The sequence below is a fragment of the Vicugna pacos genome, chromosome 2 (genome assembly GCF_048564905.1).
Source record: "Vicugna pacos chromosome 2, VicPac4, whole genome shotgun sequence".
Classification (NCBI taxonomy): Eukaryota; Metazoa; Chordata; class Mammalia; order Artiodactyla; family Camelidae; genus Vicugna; species Vicugna pacos.
Window position 1 is genome coordinate 50,910,435 of NC_132988.1, and position 25,233 is coordinate 50,935,667.

Consider the following 25,233-nt stretch of genomic DNA (forward strand, 5'->3'; position numbering starts at 1 on the left):
TAGCTGAGACTATGGCGGCATCATCATCATGTTCTAATCAATTGTTACTGACATCAGAGAGGCCTCTGATACACACAGTATCTTGCCTGATTGGCATTCTGGTCTGAAGACTCCATCTCTCCTGATCTCACTGGTTACCCCAGTGCTGTTCTAATCACATTTCCTAGAGAAGAGTATCCACGGGGTTTTATAAGTAATTTTTCCTTTTTTTTCATCAAATTCCAACAATAAGACCAGGAACGACCAGTGGACATTCACACATCACTGCTCAATTCTATCAGAAATAGCCTGAAAAATCCCCCTGACCACCTGTCAGAAGTCTCTCACTTACCCAAGTCAGAGTGTAATCTGTGTTTTTTGCACTTTTCTCCAGAAAGGTAGTCTTTCCCCTACCTGGGCTTTCAAGTTGGAAAAAGAGAAGAAAAGTGGATTCCTTGTGGATTCTGCTCTAAAATTTAACCCTCAGGCAGCTAAAGCCTCTTTATCCAAACCGAGTCGCTGTTTAATGAGGCCCCTTGATAATCACTCAAAAACACACTTTCAAAACAAAAGTTAGAAAGCCTGTATGACCCATTCCCAAGAAAGATCTCTTTCTGTTCAAAACCCGTCCTGACCTTTTTGTTGAAGAAGAACAAAATAATGTAGTAACAAAAACACAAGTGGCTGCCAAAGGAAGAGAAAAAAAAAAAAAAGTTCCTGTAAGGGACTGAAACAATAAATCTCCTCTCTGCTGAACTCCCAAAGGGAATGTGTGCATTTCCTCCCGTTCTTTATCAGAGCCCCTGCAATAAGTAGGAATGGGCAGTGGCTGTTCACATGCAGCACACCTTTTCCATTTGCTAAGAAGGACCTGCCAGGCCGGGAGGGAGTTGTCCCTGCCTGACTCGGGAGAGAGGAGCCACGGTGACCATCCACAGGCACCATGAAACGGCTTCAAGTGACCATCCTTTGTCTTCTTCTGTCCAGTCTTTGTAACAGTGAGAACAAAACAGGTACTGTTTTCTCTTATTGCTCTGTTGGTGTGGATCAGAAATCACTAGTAGGGGAGCTCTGAGCCTCAGTTTACCTCCAGGGAACTTCCCCGGGAACGTAGATGCAGCAGCTCATTTGCTGAGTCGAGTGTGTGGATGGTGAGTGGGAGTCGTGGAGAAGGCTCCACAGAGGGGATGCTTGTTTCACTGAAGGAAAATGTTTGCTGTTGCAGTGGCCGTGAAGTGTGTTCCATGGCATCAGAAAGGCACTGGGATTATACACTAGCCTTCTTGAAGAATAAAAATCTAGGGAGAAAATGCTGGCTGAAAACATACTATTTCTCAAAAATGTGCTCTTTTCAGACATAAGTCTAGAAGTAACAAGATTGTCACGTATGGGTGAAAGGCTGAAATCAGAAGTATTGCATTTCAAATGCTGGCCTGTATTTGTCCCAATTATCTTTTGGCTCTGATAAACTGAGAAGTTGGAGAAGACTGCCTAGGGAAGTGGATATTAATATCTTTAAGGATCAGAGTGAGAAAAGAGGAAAGTCATTTAATTAAGGTTTATAGATGCTTGCTCTAGAAATGAGCACATACCTACACATATATGTACAACATTTTGCATAACATTTCAGGGAATTTATAGGCATAAAAACCCTACCCATTGACTCAGGTTCTGAAACTTAGGTAAAGGATATACATGCACTTACCTAAGCCCTGACTATATTAATGACCAGTAGCAAGAAAAGATTACATGTGACTTTTAACCCTTCGAGAGGGGTTTACTGTGAGCAATTAAATTTAATCAATATTTATTATGCTCCCTCCATGTACAAGGAATAAAAAAAAAAGAGTAAGACATTGCCCTTGCCCACAGTGATAAATGTACTATTGGGAGAAATAACTGTGTAATTCTAATATAAGACCAATTTAATAAGTGTGAAAACCAAAGTACACACTATCATAAAAGAACACAGTTGGGACACATTGATTCTGCCTGTGAGGAGCCCTGGGGAAAAAACTCAGTTCTAATTTTATTTTGCATGTGTTCTTTTCAAAAGTTTACTGCATACAAAATTCAATTTACAGTGATTACGTAGGAAAAAATAAGCACAACCCTTGAAAAATATTTATCATTAATTTCTCAAAATGTGTACAGAAATTTAGGACAGATTCCCAAACACTTCAAAATCACACACATTTGCTTACCATCCATCTGGGAGTTGCCAGCATTAAGTTGCAGTGGGTATCAAGCCCAGGAAATTTAGATGAGTTACTAAGTTATGATTTTTTTAAATAAGTAATATTTATGAAGTGACACAGAAATCAATGCACTAGCTTGTAAGTAACTCTACAGTATGCATGGGAGAGATTGATAGGCTCCCGATGCTGTGAGAAACACTGTTCATAAACGTGTGTCAGGTCCATATACATTCTGAACGTCTGGGTTCAGTGGCTCCCCATCCCAGGTCTGCAAGCATCACTAAGTGCACTACTTTCCCGGCAGTGTTAAACTCTGAATGGATGACATGTCCTTCTGAAAGCAAAGTGGGATAGAATCAATAGAAGCAGCCTGCAAAATCTGGCCATAAGGAAGATGAAAATGTAAAGGATAACCCAGAAAGGACCTGGTAGATTTTTCTCTTACGGTTGTTTTGGGAAAATACCAATGTCCTTTAGATCACTGGTAATGAGCCCAGTCTCTCTGTTACTGGTGTCTTCTTTCTAATGAACTATTCACCCAAGTAAGATAATTTCTCATGTGAGCAGAGACAACTGTTATATAATGACTATCGCCTTTAACCTCTGCCAACAAGGCTTTGTTAATTTAAGGCAAGTGTCTGTAAAATCTACTTTATTTATCCTAGAAAAAGAAGCTTTAGCTCAGGAGCATAAATTGACCACTAAGGGGTGCCTAGAAGGACCTGTAAGAGATTTTCCCATCCATGTGTTTGATTTTGTTGCCCCTGGCTCTGCCTGTTTTATGTTTTCCTCCCCAGATACGGCACAGGAAATGAAACATTTCCTAAGCTGATTTATTAAGTTCTTTTCCTAACCCCCTGTACCGGAAACACATTGATTTCAAAGCTATATATGTTCCCCAAGCTTAGAATGCTTAATATATTTCATCAGCAGAGTTGATTATAGGGGTACAGAGGGAGGCAGTTCATCTGCCTTAAATTCACAAGTTGTCAAGAAGATCTATGCTTTTTTGCATAGTAATTTATTCCTAAACAATACTTTTTTAAAGAAATTGACTACTTTTCTTTTTCTTTCTGACTTTTTTGTCAGTCTCAGATTTAAATAAATACAATCTAGTCTTTTGTGCTTTTTGTGAAAATCAAGGAAATCTTTCTACATGACAGTGAGTGACTTTCTATTACTTGGTTGGTGGTATAATATTTTACAGTCTCCAATTTGGAAAGCTGTTCTATTGAAATATGTATGGGAGGTTCCTGAAAAGGAACTGTCATTCTTTCCCAAGATTTTCTAAATTGTATTGAAAACTGAACAGACCCCTACAGTGGCTTTTAAGCTCCTTTGGCTTTTAAGTCTAGATCGATGATCTTTTCACTGTCAGGGCTGAGTAAAATTAAATGAAGAAGGATTCCAAGAAAAAGGAGGCTCTGGAAGCAATTTACTTTTCAAGTGCCATTTGCTTTTTTGAACTTTACATTAATTTAAGAAGGATTAAAATGTTTTAGGCATTTGCAAGCAGGAACAAACATCACTTTATTGGTCTCTGAAGAAGAATTTAATTGCTTGTAGAAATTCATTTGTTAGTGATTGAACATTCAATTTCATGGGGTAAAAAATGGATTAAACACAGTTATAAGACAGACATTATGCTAAACGCTGTAGGTTTATAGACATCAGTGACTCAGCTTTTACCCTAGAAGAGGGGGAGACAGGAGGATAAGCCAAATCATTACAAATTTGATTCTATTGTAAGCCTTAAGTGGTAAATAAAGAATGCTATGGAGAATTCACAACTAGCTTAGTTTTGAGTATAGGGACATCAGAAAAGCCTTCATATGAAAGTGGAAATTATAATAAACTTTGAAACTTAAAAAACAGGAGGTTCTAGATGGATGAAATTTCTTGAGTAGGAACATTAAAACATCAGTCAGTATGTTCTAGTATAAAGATGTAGGGAGGTCACAGATTGGACAGAGTGACCAGAGTGCTGGGAAATATAGCCCTCAGATATGTTGAATCCTGGAATGAGACATATTGACTCATATAGCTAATTAGTTTAGAGGCTCTAAGTGTGTTTGAGCATGAGAATAACAGAAATAAGGAAATGGACTGGGAGGAGAAATTGGGAAAGATAAGAGGAGATGGTTTAGGGAGAAAATGATGAATTTGATTTTGAATATAGTGAGCATGAAATCCTAATAAGATACTCAACAGAGATGGCCAATGGTAAATTAAAATTGTCTGCTGGGTGGTTGGAATGCCCCTGGAGCTGCAGATGATGGTGAGGGGTTGAATGGTCTTTATGCTTGTCTCCCAAGAGTATTTTAGTCTCATCCTGCCCACTGGGAGATTTAATAACGTAGAGAAACAGTTTATTTCTCTTCTGGATGCCCGTCTTTATAACTCTCTCATGGCACTTACTTTCCAACCTTATCATAGTTATCTGTGTGCATATCTGATCTCCTTTACCAGACGGTAAGTACCTTGAAAGTCAGGGTCATATTCATTATAGTTTGTCCATTAATAGTTCTAAACACATAATAAGGATACAATTATCTGAATGAATGCAAAAATGAATGATATAGTAGTTGTCTTAATGTTTTTTCATTTTTTAATTTTTTCCTATGATTATCACTTACCAGTTTACTATCTTGTCCTTGTAAAAAGCTTATGGACAAGCATGAATCACAGAACATAATGTGCAAACAGGTGAATTATTTTGGTTCCTGGCTATGAAAGTGAGCAACAAATATAAAGAAAGGGGCTCTTATCAAAGTAAATCAATTCCCAAACTCCAGCAGAAGAGAAGACGACAGGGATAGGTGGATAACCTAGTGCCAGGTGACAGTAATTTACAGCAAACCTGGAAGAATGAACTGCTCTGACTATAATCACTAGGAGGAAGGATATCTCAATATGATTGACTCTACTTCTCCTTTTGCGTATCAAATACTTTATGTAATATCTTCTTATGGTTATAAATATTCAAGGAGAAACCTTATTCCTAACCAACTTCTCAAAAATACAAAATGGCTTTTTTTTTAAAAAAAGCAAAGTTCACCAAAGAAAATTTGGAAGAGAATTAAATATTGTACATCATTAATTCATGTGTTATCTTACTTATTAACTTCTGCTTAACTTAATCACTATCAACTGGTCTTATGTGAAATGGGTGATGTATTATATAGGAAGAGTGAACCAATATGGAAGCAAATTCTATGGAAAAGTATTCAGTCTCCAAGCCATTTGTTTAGTATGCTTTTTTCACTACTCTTTTTTTTTTCCTTCAATGATCTCTACCTAAAAGTATAAGTGATCATTCTAGTATTCTTATTTTCAAGAGATTCATAACAGTTGTCACCAGCAAGTTGCCTGGCAGTTTTATCTTGCTGATTGTAATTATTCAAATATTGAGGAAAAAAAGAATATTTGAAGGTTTCAGAAAGCTTCTAATTTACTGAATAATTGCCCATCTTTTCCTTATTATTGAGGAAATTATATTTCAAGCTTCAGATAAATATTTTAACTTTGAGTAATTATCTAACTCATGTTGTTTATATTCTTTTTTTCTTAGTCACCCTTTCCAATTTCCTCTTTACCTTTGAGAAATTTGAGATGCTTCTTTCTGAACATTGAATGTCAAAGCAGGAATTTACTCTAAGCGACATTCCATTCAATTCCTGTGTAATGTCTCCTTTCCTGTTACTGAATTCCTGTGGATCATTATAGCTTTATCAGGTTAAGATAATAATGCCTTTTTGGTGTTAGAAGAAGCTCTTTTAGTTAACAAATAAGATCCTTTTTGTCCTGTTGCACACAAAATCATCAGTAGCATGGGAAACATTAGTGGCGTCGATTAAAAATACGGGCAGAACTGCCAGTGGTATAGTGTCAGGATACCACTGGCTGGAATGTAAGAATCCAAAACCTCCTAAGACAGGAAACTTGGATTCTATGATTGGAAATGTGCTCAGATGCAGCTCTTTTCTGCTTGTGAAAGTCATTGCTATGTCACTTCCTCCGACCAAAGTCTGGATTTGGAAGAATGGGTCGAATTTGTCCCAGCTTTGTTGTTCATCCAAGATATTTTTGTCTTTAATTATACACTATATGATTCCCAAATTTCAGCAACTATAAAAATAATAATGTTCTAAACTTGAATAGAGGTCTTGTGTCTTGTAGAATGCTGTAACAGTAAAGATAATCATAACTAGTCTCTGAATAGAAGTAGCCACTATATGAGTATTAGACACCTGTTGTGCCTTTTCCTACATCCTCTCTGGACATATTTGGTCCAACCATTGCTATGGCAACCTGTCAGGTGTCACCTGACAGTATCCTGTCTCATGAGAACGTGTGTATCTCTTGCTTTCCTGTCTGCTGTTGTTCTGATACTAAGGCATGTTTCACCTGCAGAACCCTGTCTGACACTGGTATGTGTCTGAGCTAGAAGTGCAGCTGCCTTAGCACTCTAGGAGACAGCCTTTGCCCGAAAGAAGAATGGGGCCGGTGAATAAATGCTTTCCTCTTCTATTGCTGTTCTAGTTTCACTATTTTAGTCCTCTACTCCTTTTCCTTAGATCACTTTCCTTTCCAGACTGTCTGCATACAAACCTTTGTCTCAGGCTCTGCTGTTTTGAAACATCCAGGATTTATTATTTTTCTTGATGGGAACATTTTGGTTAGGGTGATAATGTATATATGTTCTACCAGAGTTTCTCTGACACTCTGATATTCACTACCTTTCTTCCCCTTCACCTAAAAAAAAAATCTTGAAAGCTTTTGTTGAGTAAGTTCAATAATATTCCACACAGGTCCTGTTCTAAGGCCATCATTTGTCTGTTTGTATGGAGTCAGTAATGAATTATATTGTGAGGTTAGTAGTAAAAAATGTCAATATTGTTGATTTTATTCTGAGCGTACTGCTCATCTGAAATGTAAACTGTTTTTTATTCTGTTAATCACTCACTTTCTGGCCTAAACCTAAACTAGCTGTGTCAAAAACCAGAGAATGGAGATCACAGTTGGGTCTGGTCTACATCACCCAGATAAGTATTGTCACAGCGTCTGCTGACATCCACCATTTGTTGTGCCTGGCACTTCAACATTACTTCCATCAAAACGTTTCAAGGCCAACTCTGTCTTTCCCATTCTACTAATTAGGACACTGAGATTTGGAGATAGTATAAAGTTATCCTAGAGTGATATTGCTTAATATCAAACTTGAAAATATTGTTCTTCAAAATCTTCCCTTATAACTTGCCACTTTCCAATGTAGTGAAACTGCAGTAAGTTGAGTCTTTCTGGTGGAAAAGAGTAAGAGTAGAGACTTCCCACTTGACTAATTTAGAAGCACTGCTGCCTCTCCTGGCACCTTCAGCACCTTTAAACTGCAAACTAAGACCACAGTGCCATGAATGAATTTCTACTCAGTGATCATTAGCCTCTTAATATCCTGGATTCAATTAATTATTAAAGGAAGGGTTGAAAAGAATTTTAGGCATTTCCCTACTTACCCATTATTATGTTGTTAGGGAAAAAAATGTGCTTGGCTCTAAAATAAATGTAAATGCAACTAATATGGGATTTAGAGGAAACAGCGAGAAGCAAAGAGGAAATAACTATTAGTGAATTAATTACTTAGTGTCACATTTATAATTCTTCTGGAGCCAGACTGTCTGGGTTCAAATTCCAGCTCTGCCACTTACTATCTGTGTGAACTTGGGCAAATTACTTAACATTCAGCTTTCTCAGCTGTAAAGTAGAAATGAGTATCATCTTATCTCACAGGGACATTGGGAGGATCATGTAAGGTAATATACATAAATACCTAGAATAGTGTCCAGCGTATGGCAACTCTGTAAGTTCCACTTAGTTTTGGAACTCAGAGTCCCATGGTTTATTACATCCCATACCTTCGGTAAGCGATTTTATCACCAAATTGATTCCAATCTAAAATCAGCAAATATTTAAATAATTATGTTGATTCTCACAAAGAGAAAAACCAGCACATGAAAAATTTTCACAATAGAATTGATATAGGATACTAGAAATACGTTTGCCAAGTTATGTTCTCAACCACAATTTATACAGGCATAATTTGACAAGCACAGACTGATGTATATGTTATTTAATGCACTGTATAAACTAATCACTCAAATCAATAAGCAAAATTGTATTTGTGTTTAATGAGAACTCTAATTTTTTTGATCTGAGAATCATCAACATCTTTGAATATTATTTCCTATCTTAAAGGATTGAGCATTGCTTAATCTGAGAGATGGACTATGTTAGTAGAAGGAACCTTGGTCTTAACATGAGAACCAACTTTGGATCTAGTATGTTGAAGTTGGCCAAGACACTAAATGCTTGTTACACTCAGTTTCTTTATCTAAAAATGAGAAAAATGATCATTGCTGACACAGTATTGGCGATACACGATAATCAGGAAATCAATTTTAGAAACTATAAATCATTATTAAAATGTGGTTATTAGTTTGTATAAGCTAGCATTTAACTTGCAGAATCAACTGATGAAGAGGAATGCATTTCATAAATTTGAAGGTTCTTCCTTACTGGCTGGACTTTTAACTTTTAACCAGTCCATCATTGCTCTCTTAGTCATACACCTTTACATATTTTTTATGGCTGCTACACATTCAAGTCACCATGTGTTGAAATTATGCCAGAGTTACAAAAATCACACACATGAAACACAGAAAATTATTTGTATCACACATTGAACTTATTTTTAACTGAAGTAGGAAAAGAAATAACTTTTTTTGTGGTAGGAATTGTGAAATCGTTCTCCTAAGAGCATTCAGCAAGTGTGAGGACCTAAACGCTGAACTCTTGCACACTGTCCCTAGGGAACAGCCCACTCCTGAATCTGTCAACTCAAGGCTATTGTGACAACTCCTCTGTCCAACAATGAAACATCCCCCACTTATCTCTTTCCCTGCAAATTCCATTTTAAAAAGTAGAGAATCACCTTTTTAGATGCACAGAATTAACTAATTTAAAGATTTTTCATGGTAATTGCATTAGTAGGATTAGGATAGTTGAACTATATGAATAAATAAACTTTTTTTTCATTTCTTCCTTTTTCATTTTCTGACAGCCTCATTTGTTGAGTGCAAGTTTTATGACAATTAAAGTTTAAAACTCTATAGATTTGTAAAGTGGAAGAAAGAAATATGACAATGCTGCCAACAATTTAAAAACCTGCTATTAGGGTCGATTACAACCTGACTGAATATAAATCTCTTGGAAGTAAGGACAATGTATAATTGATGGATTTCCCCTCAGTGATGTCTTACTCACTAACTCTTGCTTTAATTTGGAGAATTGTATTTCTTCAAAAGTCAACAGAGTTGGAAATACCCAAGGCATTCTTAGCTTTGTTTTCAGTGACTTGAGGACAATAGTAATTTTTATCCTTGACCTGGGTCATAGAGAAGTTGTGAGTGTCATTTTGGGATACTCTCTTGGTGGGCTGAACTTATTTGATTTGCTTTATGAAGTTGACCACTGTCTTACTATTGTGCCTGTCTTTGGTTTATATCAATTGCCCAAATCACAAAAGAATGGAGTGATTATCTGAACGCAAGTGTTGAATCATTGCTGTGTCTTACTCACAAGAAAATACTGGTATCCTATTATTCCCTGCACCATTTATCAGGTAATCCTGAATCATTTAGATCTGACTAATCCTCACCCCAACTAGAATAAAATGTAGAATTATGGAAATTCAAGACATATCGATTACAGATTTTACCTCTCCATCTCTGAAGTCTTAGTTCAGAATGTTGACTTTATTCTAACTAATCCTGTTCAGAAGTAAAGGCATCCAAGAATTCAGTTATTCCCAGGTGTTAAAATTTTCACTGATTAATAGCTAGTCAAAATACCCTGTGAAGAGTTGACATTGGACTAACATCATTTTACTTTGTCTAATAGACACAAATCTCCTATAGTGCATATACTATTTACCAGCATGTTACATAAAAGAAAATCTACCTTAGCTCTCTCTATATATTTGGAGTATAATGATATTCTTATATTTTTTTCTCATTGAGCTCTGGCTGGTGTCACACGCCAGCTCTGTGCAATGGTGGGGGATTCACTGTCCTCTGAGCCAAGAGCTCTTAGTTTTTAGTCACCAATGACCACAAGCTTGCTATGCGATTGAGCCAAGCAATATATTTTTTACCTCTCAAGGCTCTAATTTCCCGATCTGTGAAGTGATGTGGTTTGACAAAATGATGTTGAAGTTTTCTTTCAGATCTACAATCGTATGATCTTACTGTAACAAGCACTTTCTGTACATTTAGCCTCAAGTTATCTTGCTTCATTTTCATTCTGTTATTCCTCGATATGTTCATTCTGAGCAAGATGTTTAATTCTATCTCCCTCATGTTTACCTCCTTTGGGAATTTTCAGATAGGGCTGTTAGAAAGCATCTACTTTGCATATGAAAAGCCAATTCTCTGCCATGAGTGACATTTCTGAGTGCACAACAAAAGACATTTTTTTCTATTTTTCTATGTGGCATTATTTGTATATAAATTGTAGAGATTTGGTAGCAGGAGGGGTAGAAAACAGGATTGAGAGAGAGAAAGAAGGTAATTCATTGCTATCAGAAAAAGACTGAGAGTAAGAATGAGAATAAAAGAGACTGAGAAAGTGGCAGAGGCTGGGAGAAAGAGAGCGCTTCTCTGACAGGGTTGGGATGGAGAAAGATGCAGAATGAGACGGGGAGGGAGGCTGGTGGACAGACGGGAGATGTACTCCATGCTCTGATGAGTAGGGAGGAGCTTTCCCCACAAGCCCTCTGGCCGCTCTTACAGCCCGGTACCTTGTAAACTTCTTTCTTATCATTGTATCTCTTGCCAGTTCTTTCATCCTTCATCCATTGCTTTTGCTGAACACTAAATTTTTCAAAGCAATTCCACTGGTCAAATATCTCATTTAATTCTTGCCATCACCCAGGGTATTGGGCAGGCTGGTATCACTTATGCTCATTATCAGAGGAGAAAAGCCCAGGGACACACACTTTGTCCCTCAAACTAGTAGCCCTTGATGCTTCTTATTTATAAGAGTCACCTAAAGTATCTATTAAAATATTTTTTCCTAGTGCTCATTTCTTGTGTTCTCCAGGTCATTCCCTTTCAGTCAAACCCAGAAAACTGTTTCCAGCAATTACTGCAGATAATTTTTATATACTGATATAATGACACACACTCTGAGAAATTCTGGACTAGACTCAAATTTCCTGACTAGTCATCTGGGCTCTTTTCACTGTCCCATACCCGGGAGATAACCAGAGGTGTTTATCTTTCAGAAAAGTGTTAGGGTGTAGTGCCTGCAGGGAAAATTTTGGTATTGATCCAGTGTAATCTAATTCTTTTTTTTTTTTTTTTTTTTGCTTATACTAGTTTGGGATAATAGGAAATTCAATTTGGCCAGGACAAATATTAGTGGAAACACTGAAATTTGCCTAGGCACACAGGCTTAAATTCTAGCCTTTTGGACCACCTTTTCATAAGGAGATACTCTTCACTCCCTTCTCATTTTAAGATCTTATTGATTGTTTTCAATTCTACTATTAATTTCCTTTCTGTTTTCATTAACACCAAAAGACCCTGAACCTCTACCATAGGCTCAAGAAAACTGGCCACCTTGAGTAATGGTTTGATTAGGGAAACAGCTACAGTGATCCTATCATAGTTTCAAATGGGGTCAGGATGTGTTTGATAATTCAAACAAAAGTATTTTTGGTCCCCAGAGAAACTGGCGAGAGCCAGAGGAGTTTGAGAAAGTAGGGAGGATTCAATGAGGAGCATTTGAGCATGAAGAGAAATGGAGGCACTACAGGGTTATGAACCTGGGCTAAAAATCCAGGGAAACTTCTAGTATTAGAGAACAACCAACTGGAGTTTGTAAACTGGTCATTACCCTGCTGTTACTTAATAAATCAGGATGAGTTACAGGAAGAGGTCAACAGCCTCTCTTTCAGAGTTCACAAACTAACATCTACCTCTGCAGATGTGTGGTGTTTGTCCACACAATGCTTTCTGACGACAGGCTGCTATTTAAAAATACTCTAATTTCACAAAACAACAACAACAACAAAGAAAGAAAGAGAAAATCTTACTTGTAGCTCTTCTGGCAATGCCAGGTCTCATATTTCCTCACGGCAGCGTTCAGTTAAGCGTGAGTAGTAAGTGCCCCCTTTAAACCAGGGAATGCTCTCTTTCCTACAAGTGCGTGTGCACTTACACCCTGTCTGACTCTCATTTACTGCTCTTCCAGACCCCTGTGGGCATTGGGGTAATCCTTTCACCTGTTTCAGGAACTTGTAGGCTTCCATCTGAGCATTAGGTATTCAGTTTGCAAAGCTATCACCATGTTTATGATGGTTCAATGGATTTTGCACAAGGACAGGGTTCTGGGACACTTTTCTATAACTAACTAGGCTTGCCAGCTCAGTCTTAAAATTTTAAAGACATTCCAGTCACCAAATTATTTTTTAAATTTCCATAAAGATGAATGTTTTTATTAAAAATTGCTATAAATAATTAACTTAGCACAGATCACTACTCTTGTTTCATAGTCTTAAGAGAGCATAAAACTTAGAAAATAATTTAAAGAATTTGGGAACCACAAATTATAAATTGTGATTAAAATTCTGCTTTATTTTAGTTTCCCATCACTTTCTTACAATTTATTTTGTGAACATAAACTTCCTGCCCTCAATAAAAATATTGAAGAGCCATGACTTTTGCTCACTCAGTTCTGTAGACAACTAAATTTGCAGTGTATCAATTTAAAATTTGAATATATGATCCAAAATAATTGAAAATTCTATCCTGTAGCTCAGGCCAGCAGGGGATAGAATTCTACAAAGTGGCTTCTTTACAAGTTCTCTATTTTCTGGTTCCCTATTCCCTCTCCAGTCCCTTTCTGACAATGCCATATTGGGAGCAGGGTAAGAGAGGAATGAGAAAGTTGAATGAAACTTATTACTAGACCTGGCACCATATGTTGTGCCCAGAGCCTGGCAGGTGGTTAAAGCCAGTAGTTGAATGGTGCATTTTCATGGGTTCCTCAAAGGTGTACTTTAGAGCCTGTCTCCCCTGTAGCTCCTTGTTCATGAGGATGGATCCTAGTCTGCGAGTCCAGTGATTACTCTTTCCAAAGCACTGGTAATCCTCTGTTAACTCAGAGCCTCATGATGCTAAAGTGGCCAACTCTCCACATAGCCCTAACAGGACTCAAAACTTCTCTAAGCCCATGCCCTCATTCTCACTCTTCATTTAGTCCACAGGAAACAGCCTTATGTCTCTTTCTCTAACACTCCCTGTCAGAACAGGCTTATTCTCAAGCTAATAATCACCTTCCTGGTACTGCCCCCAAACTGCTAGACAGCAATTCTTCGTTTCTCTTGGTTTCCCAGGAACAAGTCAGATCCAAGGCTACCATGCCTATCACATGTAGGGACCACACAGTAAGGTAGGTTTGAATCGCAGAAGGGCAGACAAGCCTTGCTCCTCAGGGGTGAAGAAAGTTGGAATGGGATTCAAAAGAAAGATTCTGCAAAGACAACTTCCTCTCATGTAATATCTATATATTTCTCTCCACATTTTCATTCTTTTTATGCTATAGAATGAGTTAGGAGATTGAAGCCTTCACAGGCAAGTTTTAGATACTTTATTTGAAATTCTACATATGATTGTTTATCCTACCCCTTGGTAATTTCACATATTTTGGTACCTGATTAAAACTTTAATGTTCACATATTGTGTCAGATGTCTTGGACAAACTTTTCCTTTGAAACAACTAAAGACCTGAATGTGTATTTTCTCTGAGTTTAATGTAATTATACTATAAATCAATATTATGATCAGAACAGTAAAAAATCTCTGTATGTTCAAAAATTAAGATATTTGCTTATAAATAACCTATGGATATAGAAAAAAGAATCATGATGGAAATTAGAAGAATAAGAAGAGAAATAAAATATTTTATAACAATGTGTGCATGATACAACTAAACCAGTGATGAGGGAGCTTTATAGTCTTAAATGCACACATTAGAAAGAAAATAATTTTTAAAAGACTAAAATAAACCCACATAAAGTATATGGGAGAAAATAATGAAAGTAAAGGCAAAAATTAATGAAATAGAAAAGAAATACATAATGCAAAGGATTTCTATATATTTTCTTAAGATTGCTAAGCCTCTGCCACTATGAATCAAGGAAAAGGAGGTAAGAAACAAATCAATAAAAATGAAAAAAGAAATATCACTACAGTTTCTGCTAATATTTAAATTTAGTAGATGAATATTATGAAAAGCCTAATGTTAAAAACTTGGAAATTTACATAAAATGAATAAATTGCTAGAAAAATAGTCTATCAAAACTAACTCTAGGAGAAATACAAAACTTTGGTAACCCTTTAACCATTAAAGAAATTGAATCAGCAATTGATCATCTTCCCATACACAGAAATTCTCAGTGCAGTTGATGTCACTAGAAAATTACACTAATTATTCAAATAATAAATAAATCCAGTTTTACACAAACTCTTACAGAGAATGGAAATAGAGGTTTTACTCCCCAACTTACTTTATCAGGCAAGCATATGGCTAAAATCAAAACCTGCCAGAATATTGTAAGGAATACTATAAGCCAATTTCATTCTTTAAAAAGAGAATTTAAAGTCCAATAAAATATTTTAAAAGGTCCTTAACTGTCCCCAGTTTGGGATTATGTTAGCAGTATGAAGTTGGTCTAACACTAGGACATGAATCAACACGACCCACCACACTGATTGAATAGAGAGAAAAATATGTGGTCATCTGACAGATGCAGGGAAAGCACTTTTAACAGTTCAATATTTATTCTTGATAAAAACATGTAGGAAACAGGACTATAGGGGGTTTTCTTAATCTGGTAGGGTAGCTTCAAAAACTACAGCAATCATCATGCGTAATGGAGAAGTGTCAGCTTTCCCTTTGAGAGGGAGAGGAAGGCAGTCTTGCCCAGCGATGCTACTTTTATAAAACCTTGTACTAATATGCTAGCTAGGGCAGTAAGGCACAAAAAATAAGCATACAATAATTAGAAAGGAAAAATAAAAACTGCTATTATTTGTAGATGCTGTGATTATATAAAGAAAATCCACAAGAATTTATAAATGAATATTAGAATTAAAGAATTCATCCAAGTTTCAGAATACAGAACTTACATAAATTAGTTATATTTCTATTATGCAACAAATACTTAAAAAAGAAAGTTTAGCAATTTGCCACTTACAGAAACAAAATTCAAGTACTCATAGATAATTCTAATAAAATATATTTATGATTTCTCTGAGGAGAATAATAAAACTTTATTGAGTGCCATTAAAGGAAACCTTAAAAGTTAGAAAAACATACTATGTTGATTGATTGGGCAATCCAGTATTTTAATGATGCTAATTTTCTGCTAATAGACCTATAGATTGATATAATTCCAATTAAAATCCTAATAGATTTTATTGTGCAATATAAGAAGCTGATTATAATTTTTAATAGGAATGCATAAAGTCAAGAAAATATCAGTAATTCTTGAAGAAGAAAAATGAGAAAGGAGAGCTTGGTCTGTCAGTTATCAAATCTTGTAACAGAGGTATAATCATTAAAACTGTCAAACTGGTGCATGGAAGACATGCCAAGCAATAGTGGCACTGATGCCACATAGATTGGGGGAGAGAACAGAGTTCTGAAAGACCTACAGATGTGTTGATCTTTGATACACAACAGAGCAGTGGGGAAGGGATTGGCCTCTTCCATAAATGCTGCTGGGACAATCAGGTAGCCATTGGGAAAAATTATACTGGATTTCTGTGCCATTTTCAGAAAAATATGAAAGACAATTCCAGATGAATTACTTACTGATTTAAATGTAGAATGTAAATTTCAAAAGTTTAAGAAGAAAATATAAGAGAATATCTTTGTACCTTTATTCTAGGAAACTACACAAAAGGCACTAACCGTAAAGGTAAAGACATATTTTATTGCATTAGAATGAATCACTCAGTATATCAAAAGTCACAGTAGCAAAAGTGAAAAGACAGCCTCAAAATAGGAGAAGGCATGGCTGCAACTGACAGAAAAGATTCATCCAGAATATACAGAAAAAACTACACATCAGTAAGGAAAATAGAAACCCAGTCAAAAAAATTTCATAGTAACAGGAAGACATACATGTACTTCACTTATGCTCAAGAATAGGAATACAAGTTTGCTTACAGCAGCGTTTTTATACTAGTCAAAAATTAGTGACAGCTCAAATGTCTACGAATTGCAAAACTATTAAGTAAATCATGGTTTATTCATTCAATGAACTATATACTGTAACGGCAATGAACATACTATAGCTATAATCAATAAAATGAAAATCTTAAGATATAATCCTGAGCAAAACACAAAAAAAACCCTGAAAGTTAAGAACAGCCAAATCTAAATTCTATTATTCTCAGATATACACATACACAATAAATCTATAAAGGCTGGAAGTGATTACCATAAATCAGATTAGCTACAGGTTACCTCTAGAGCAATAGGAGAGGGACAGAATTCCTAGAACATTTGCAGGGAGCTTCTGCACTGCTGGTAATATTCTACTTCTTTCTCTAGGTTGTAAATGCACCAAGTTCTGGCCAATATTTATTCATTATTCATTATATGTATATTTATATTTTTGTACTTTTCTGGTTATGTAATTTTCTATGTTTGTAGCAAAAGTTAGGGAGAATGAATAAAATGAAGATCCTGAGCTTAAGAAATTTAAAACTGAAGCTGGGATCTATTTAAAGGGAAATAGGGTATCTTAATCTACAAAGAAGACTCTTCAAAGTCTTAAGAGTGATTAGTACACAACACAGGCTGAATGTATTCAATCAGAAAACTTTAAGAAATACCAAGAAAAGAAGGCTATGGAGAGAAATGTCAGAAGCCTTCTGCAGCATTTTGTGACAGGAACAATCTTGTTTTAGCAAATAAATCTCTGTTGTCATTAATCATACACTATTTGTGGGTTCTCCATTTCCCGTACAGGTCTGGAACAAATCCCTTATGAATAGGGAAGACACACTGTGTGCATTTAAGTTTTAGTTTTGTTCTTATCGATTTCCTCTCAATCTTATTCTCTTATTCTCTTGAATTGAACGTTACATTCACCTTTACTCTTTAGAGTCAAAGGCCTTCCACATAAGACTAGTCTTTGTTCATGTTTGTCCTCTTGCGTTGAATCAGCTTTCTGTAAGATGTTTGTACCTGGAATTATTAGGTAGTCAGAGGCATTCATCGTATTTAATTTAATATTCAGTAGATGATCTGTAAATCTCTCCCTTTAGACTGAAGGCTGACCCTGATGTCAGTGTACCCCAAGATCTCCAGTCTCCACCATGTCCTCTCTATGAGGACCTGTCTTCTGAAGGGTACATTGCAGTTATAGCTTTGTATGCTTCTTGGTGTTTCAGACAGGCTGTCGTGAGATGGAACAATGTTTAATTCTCCTTCAGGCTTTAGTTTTATTTAAATTCAGCTTTCTTCTATCTCCATCTGACTCAGGGTAAGAGAAGCACTTAAAATTTTTTTAACTATTTTTAAAAACTGATCAAACATTTATTAAAAGTTCTTAGGAGCAAAGCTATGTGCTTTGTTTTCTATAAAACCATTTCAACATTGTAGCACATCTGATATTATAACTTAACCACAATAATGCCATATTTGTTTATTAATTGAGATTTTGCAAAGTACTGTTACATATGTTACCTCTACAAAACCCTCAAATGTAGGTAGACAGATATATGGTTACTATTTTCAATTTATGAATAGAGTTTTAAATACTTAAGGGAGTTTAACCAAATACATAAATGGAATTAAATGTTAAAGAGACCCTAAAGTGATTGCTAAATTTGCTGTATTAATAAATAGATTAATAACATTTGTAAATTGAACTTAAAAGTTTAAGATATAAATAGACTTTTTATTCTGAGTTTAAAAAAAACTGAATATTAACTTCCAAAACCAAATTAGCCTCTGCAAAACCTTTTCTGCATACAAAATGCACACTTGGGGACATTAAAAAAAACTTACATTTAACAACTGGAAGAATATACTTGCAAAATATATATTAAATATTAGCATCATGTATATAAGATACATAAGTGAATTCTTTGGTTCTTTGGATTGATAAGGGAAATAAATAATTGATGTTATGCCATCACCTAGCACAGCCCTAGAACACAATAGGCATTCAGTCGTTGTCTATTAGATGAATGAAAAGGACTCATTAAGTGTTCAGGTGTGTGATTTAAGAATTGCACATTTAGAAATTTTGAAGGGAGGACGGTCATCATAGAACTAATAAATAAGGCTTCATGCAGATAGTACAACTTCAATTGAGCTTTAAAAAATATCCATGTTCTATAAAAGTTTTATTAAATAAAAAAGAGGGAGGGTCCTTGCCTCTTGGTAGTCAAGCATTTGGATGGACCAGTCTCACATTCACTTAGGACTGAATTGTGTGAGTCTTGGAAGTCAATGCAAGTGATGTGTGATTTCCAAGGATAGGTAGTAAAAGACATATGGCTTCTACCCAGGTCTCTAGATTGCTTTCTCTGGGGGAAGCCAGCCATTGTGTTTTGTTGTAAGAACATTCAGGCAGAGAGACCCAGTGGAGAAAAACAGGACTAGCCATCAACAGCCAGCACCAACTTGCCAGCAATGAGAGTGGCCACCTTGTAAACGGATCTTCCAGACCATCAAGCCTTGAGCTGGTTGCAGAAACCCTGAGAGATAATAAATGGTTATTGTTTTAAGACAAGTGCTTAGGAATAATTTATTGTGTAGCAATAGATAACTAATTCAGGTGTTATCAATAAAATTTGTAATACATCAAGTTTTTGACACAAATTTGATTGATATCAAGGTGAGAAGAAAGAACACCCTGTATCAAAGGAGTTTTTCTAGATTGCAAGGTAAATTCTTTTGTGTCAAGTTATATCCATAGAAGATGTTCCGTTAATACTGGCTGAATTTATTTAATTGATCCATTATTCACAGGCACCCGAAGGCCAAAAACATCTTTACGATCATATGCCTTGCCTATTAAATTTATAAGGTTCAGAGCTTTAATTTACCATTGAGGAACTGGTGCAGGTAGAATTAAAATGATGCTCTATTACTTTTTTTGTAATACTTTATTACCACTACCACTACTACTACTACTACTGCTACATTTTATAAGCATACAGTCTTTTTCTATTCTTCCAACATAAATAATTAAAAAGTTATACACTGTAGTTATGGAAGGTATCATGTTATTTTCACGGCAGATATATTTTACTAATTAATTTGGCTTATAGTTGTCATTTACATGTCTTGATGTGCTTCCCTGAGAATTAATTTGTTAATGAACTATATTCATCCATTTAGTTTCTCTGAATATTAGTAAAATAATTACTGATTTTCATCATCTTGTGAAACTGAAATTTTAAGGTGAAATTCCTTTAACTTTCATTCACATATTGGGAAATTAAAAAAGACAAACAATATTATAGAAAAATGTGGAAAGGATTAAGTTAGTTTCAGATATTGTTTCCTCAGATTAAACAGTAAATCATTCCAACTCCTTTTTCTTCTCCTGGAATCTAATTTTCCTCTTTACTCATATTAGTTTCTGTTCTTTGACAATTTTGCTTCTACTTGTTTAAACTGCAGAGATGGAAACTGATTCATGTTGTAATAAGAATCTAACTGCTGTGGAGCAAAGTAGCAATAGTTGCTTCTTAGTTGTACGGAATGATCTCATCATGCAGTGCCTTATGCAAGTATAATTTTAAGGTAAAATATCATTAATTATTCATTCCTTGCTTGGGGTTTCCTCTGCCTTTATGTCTGCCTGATGTGTATCTGTTCCTATACTATTTTACTAACTTTGTACATTTTTTGTTTTTGCTCTTTTGTTGTTCACTTTATATTTGTTTCTATTAAACTTTATCCTGTAAATGAATAATAATTTATCTAATTATTTTTATACTGTACATTTCCTTACTATTACCCAAGATATTAAAAATGCGGTTCAACACACTGTCCTTTAAAAACCTGATTTGGATTCTAGTGGGATTATTGTAGGCCCTGGGGATCCTTTTTTATGTACAGTTGATCCTTGAACAACATGAGTGTGAACTGTGCAGATGCACTTCTATGTGGATTTTTTTAATAATAAATACTACAGTATTATACAAGTGGAGGTTGGTTGACTCTATGGATGTGGAACCTCAAATACAGAGGAACCACAGATAAGGAAGACAGACTATAACTTATGTGCAGACTGCATACTCCTGATCCCCGCATTGTTCAAGGATCAACTATAGCATTTTCTCCACTTACGTATCTGAGACATCGAATAATTACTGATCACCTACCCAGCCCTTACTTTCTACCTCTATTACCAGTCCCTTAAACAATGCTGAGCATTGGGCTCCTTTAACCTTGATTCTTAAAGAAAGATGGGAATAATGTGTGATGGTGTGAGATAAGAAAGGAAAAATAAAAATGGAGTTGGGGCTGACCTTCTGCCATGTGGAGAAGCTAAAATTCAGTGCATTAGAAGGCACTTTAAGACCTGCTGGGTGGCCTTAAAAGGCTTTCACCCAGAGCAGTATTTCCGGGCTGTGTGATAGGTACAGCTGGTGGTACCTGAGATCATTGTAGGCATAAATGGAATTAAACAGCACTGACTCAAATCTCTGTGATACTTACAGCGATCTAAGTGTATGTTTGGTGTTATGTCTTTACTATGCCCTAACACACACTAATTTCATTTTTCAACACTGAGAAAGTAGGACTCAAGCATGGAGCCATCATAGTTCATCTCTATAGAATATGACTTTTGCCCCAGTATTTATTTTTATGGTTAATTCAATTACTGACCAGTGATCTTACTTTCTTTTTGGGATAGTATTATAATTTTTTTAAAAAATGAATTTATTTTTAATAAATAAATTTGGTTTTAAGTAAAAGAGTAAGGAACTAATAGTAGGTGGAGTAAAGAATGTGAATCAACTATAAAAGTGGTACAGGAATAAATGAAAGTTTGGACACACATTCCTAGAGATTAAACCTTAGGAGACTGTTACAGTATGGCAGTCCCTTCTGTCAACTTTTTTTTTTCCCTCACTGGGTGTCTATTAAAATGGACAAGAGTTTTGAGGACACTTTGATAGTTGATAAGGGACTTTTCTGAATTTAGCAAATACATTTCACTTCAACTTTTCTCACCTAGGAGAATAGGAAGTATAATGCTTTCAAATGTTACAGAAGTCTCACTAGGGATAAGAAAAGTGCCAGGAAAATAGAAAATATCCCTTGAATTCTTCCCAGATTTTAAAGTGACCCTACACCAAAAAAACCCCCAAAAAACAAAAAAAACCCTCCATAAATTCAGGTTTATCCAGCATTTAACACTGAGTTCACAAAAGAGCAGAACTATCTTTACAAACAGTAATAAAGCATGAAGAATAATGATTCACCAAAAAATTGAAACTCAGAAATTTTATTTCAATATGAAGTTTCAACAGTAGATCATATGTTCAATGTAAACATTCTATTTACATTCTATTTTTAGCCAGTGGTAATTCTATTTAAAATGATAGATTAATTATAATATTTTGAAGATTCTGGCTATTCAGGAAAAAACTTAATTATGTTTTATGTTTAGCATATAATAAACAGTTAATAAGTGTCTATTATCAAGTAGTGGGAGATACACAGATGAATGTTAATGCTATCTAGAGATTTGCTTGAAAATTGATTATTCTGGTATATTTTACATAATGAGCCTGAACTAATAAAAATGCTTAGTTATGCAGAGCACCATATTACTTAGGCATTCTGGGTTAAAAAATGAATTATATATTGATAATAATGAGAGATTACACCTATTAATTTTCTCTTATTAATATCTCTGTTAGAAAAGTAAATTTAGTTGTTCTGGCAGGAATTCATCTTCAAACCCAGAAAATATCAGTTTACAAATAAATGTCAACTGTGATCTAATGGTAGCTTTCACATTTAGAAAATGTTTTATTACTTAATACTGGTGATACCTCAAATTTAAATAATTATTGCTGCTGCACTGAAGTGCTTATGCTATAGCTCCAGTCCGTTTGTTCTGATTATTCATCCCGCCATGTCTGTGAAGAAAACAATTTATAGCCAACTCTAGAATGATTTGCTATAAAACAAATCTGCAGTTATCTTCTGCAGCAAACACATACTCATGACTCAGCAAATTTGATTCGGAATCTAGTAAACAGCACTTAATAAAATAAGAAAGTAATTTTATATAACTCAGATAGCACCTGGTTATCTCCACCTTTAGCATAAAAATATGTTCAGACTGAAGATTTACTCTCTGCTCTGGAAAAAAGCCCAATGCTCCACATTTCCTCAAATCCTTTCTGATGGAGGGAGGATTAAGTCCTTACGTTCACCTTTCTTTCCAGCTTCCTGCATCCATCAAATCTTGTACTCCCTTTGGTTTCCGGGGACAGTTTCTTTAACTTTGACTGGCAACAACCAAAATGGAGTTTCCCTTTCTTTCATTCAAGCTCAGAAAGACCCACTTAACTAAAGCCTTGCTGGGTAGTTGCAGGCTTCGTGTGGACAGCTGACTTCGCTGAAGGGAGGAAGGTTTCACAACAGGGCGGTGCAAAGGTAAAGATGAATTTTAGACATCCCTGTTCTTGGGTCTTTTGGATGCTTTACCTGCTTTCTCGGCCTATTCTCTCTCCTGTTCTCCACATCTTCTGGTCTCACAATCTCAAGGGTGAAAAATAACAAAACTCTTCTATTTTCTTGGGCAGAGCAGTTCAGTTCTCTTTGCATCTTTCTCTTACATTTCTTACAGTTTTGGACATCCTTTTGAATTCCCAAAATCACCTCTTGTAAGTGTGCACTTGACCATTTCTTCTTAGATAAGAACAAATTTTCCATCCGAGTGTTCATCTTGGTGTTTGGGAAGGGATTTTGGAGTTGTTCATTCTTCTAGTTAAAATTGAACAATACTATACAAGAGGGCACTACTTTTAAATAATGAGACTAATTTGAGTCAACTGAGAAGCAAACATACACGGTTTCCTTCTTATTCTCCTTCTCTTTAAATATGGGCTTTCCTGATTTCTTCCCTTGTCAACAGAACAGATATTTCCCAATCAGGCTTTAAAAACATATTCTGTAAACGTGTCTGTTGCCTACTATTAAATAACAAAAATCTGTTGCAATGTTCAGTGTAAGCTCTTTCTTTTTCCAAAGGCTGCATCTGTCCCACAACATGCAGAGTTATTTTTAAACGTGTTAGATTTAATTAACCCACCACAAGTGACTCCTTTGATGGCATCCTAAAGGAATGTTCAAAATATTTTAAATTTGGAAAATCCACCATATAAAAGCAAGTCTTCAACATCAGAAAGTAGACACCATGACTTCTCTGTTCTTACATAAATACATGAGAAACTCCTACTGGGCATGTGATTCAGAGCAGTTTTTCCATCTCCATTGTGGAGAAACTGGAGAAACATTCACAAGAAGAAAAGGTATGCTTTTGTTCTAGCATTTAGAATTGGCACATATTAGAAATAAGGGGCTATAAATCCCCTGCTCTGTAAGTCTTTGCTTGTTTGTTTCCAATTAAAAATTATGAGTCATGGGTGTTTAAAGACCGTCCCTGACTATTTGCAGAGAGTGAATCAGACAAGATATCAAATTCTGGCTCAGTTTGTGATGCTACACAAAGCCATCAGTCAAATTAACAAAATTGTACTTTGATTGATGTACTAAAATCCAGAAGGAAGTGGTCCCCCAATTTTTTGAAGATAAAGACATCACTTATATGAAAATTGTGAACTCCCTTTCCAGCAAGATAATAATTGCACCCACTAATGGAGAAAACAGAATACTGCTAAATATTTAACACTTTTTACAAATTGAGCCTATGCAACATGTAAAACTGTTTTCTTCTACTACATGAAATTAACTTACAAGTTTTATTTATTCTATCCTGCAATCTTTCTGTTGTGTTATTATAATTTCTTGAAAAGAATGGTATGAAAATATTAGAAAAAGAGAATACTAAAAATAATTGATAAAATCTGGTAAAGTGATTGTCAAAGTCAGGACAGAATTGGGACAATCAGGTTATGATTTAGGGAAAAGCTTGTTTTTTCCAGAAAGACTTCAGTAGCTTGAACCTGCAGACTATGTTGGGCATGGCTCTGTAAATAGTTAAGTATTTAGGGGCAATATAAATAAGAAACATAAATTTGTCTAACCCGATGGTAGAATTCTAAAATGTATTTCATGTCACTGAAGTTTTTTTGTATATATGTTTTTTATTAAAGTATAGTTAGTTTACAATGTTGTGTCAATTTCTGGTATACAGCATAATGCTTCAGTCATACATGAACATTCATATATTTGTTTTCATATTCTTTTTTACCATAAATTACTACAAGATATTGAATATAGTTCCCTGTGCTATGCAGTATGAGTGTGTTGTTTTTCTATTTTATATATATTAGTTAGTATCTGCAAATCTCAAACTCCCAATTTATCCCTTTCCACCCCCTTCCCCCTGGTAACCATAAATTTGCTTTCTATGCCTGTGAATCTGTTTCTATTTTGTAAATAAGTTCTTTTGTCTTTTTTTTTTAAGATCCATATATAAGTGATATCATATGGTATTTTTCTTTCTCTTTCTGGTTTGCTTTACTTAGAATGACAATCTCCAAGCCCGTCCTTGTTGCTGCAAATGACATTATTTTATTATTTTTATGGCTGAGTAGTATTCCATTGTATAAATATACCACAATTTACTTATTCAGTCATTTGTTGATGGACATTTAGATTGTTTCCATGTTTTGACTATTGTAAATATTGCTGCTATGTACATTGGGGTGCATGTATCTTTTTGAATTAAGGTTCTCTCTGGATTTATGCCTAG

At 35.3% G+C, this 25,233-nt stretch overlaps 1 protein-coding gene across 8 annotated transcripts in view; it reads left to right on the forward strand.

Annotated features, from left to right (window-relative positions):
* The first annotated feature begins 803 nt into the window (after positions 1-803).
* Positions 804-25,233, forward strand: part of EMCN (endomucin) — a 92,710-nt gene continuing 68,280 nt past the window's right edge. For all 8 annotated transcript variants that reach the window (XM_072939982.1, XM_015243288.3, XM_015243289.3 and 5 more), the window contains exon 1: positions 804-992. In XM_072939982.1, coding sequence (XP_072796083.1) covers positions 923-992 — 70 coding nt within the window. In that variant the 5' untranslated portion in view covers positions 804-922. The remainder of the gene's footprint in view (positions 993-25,233) is intronic.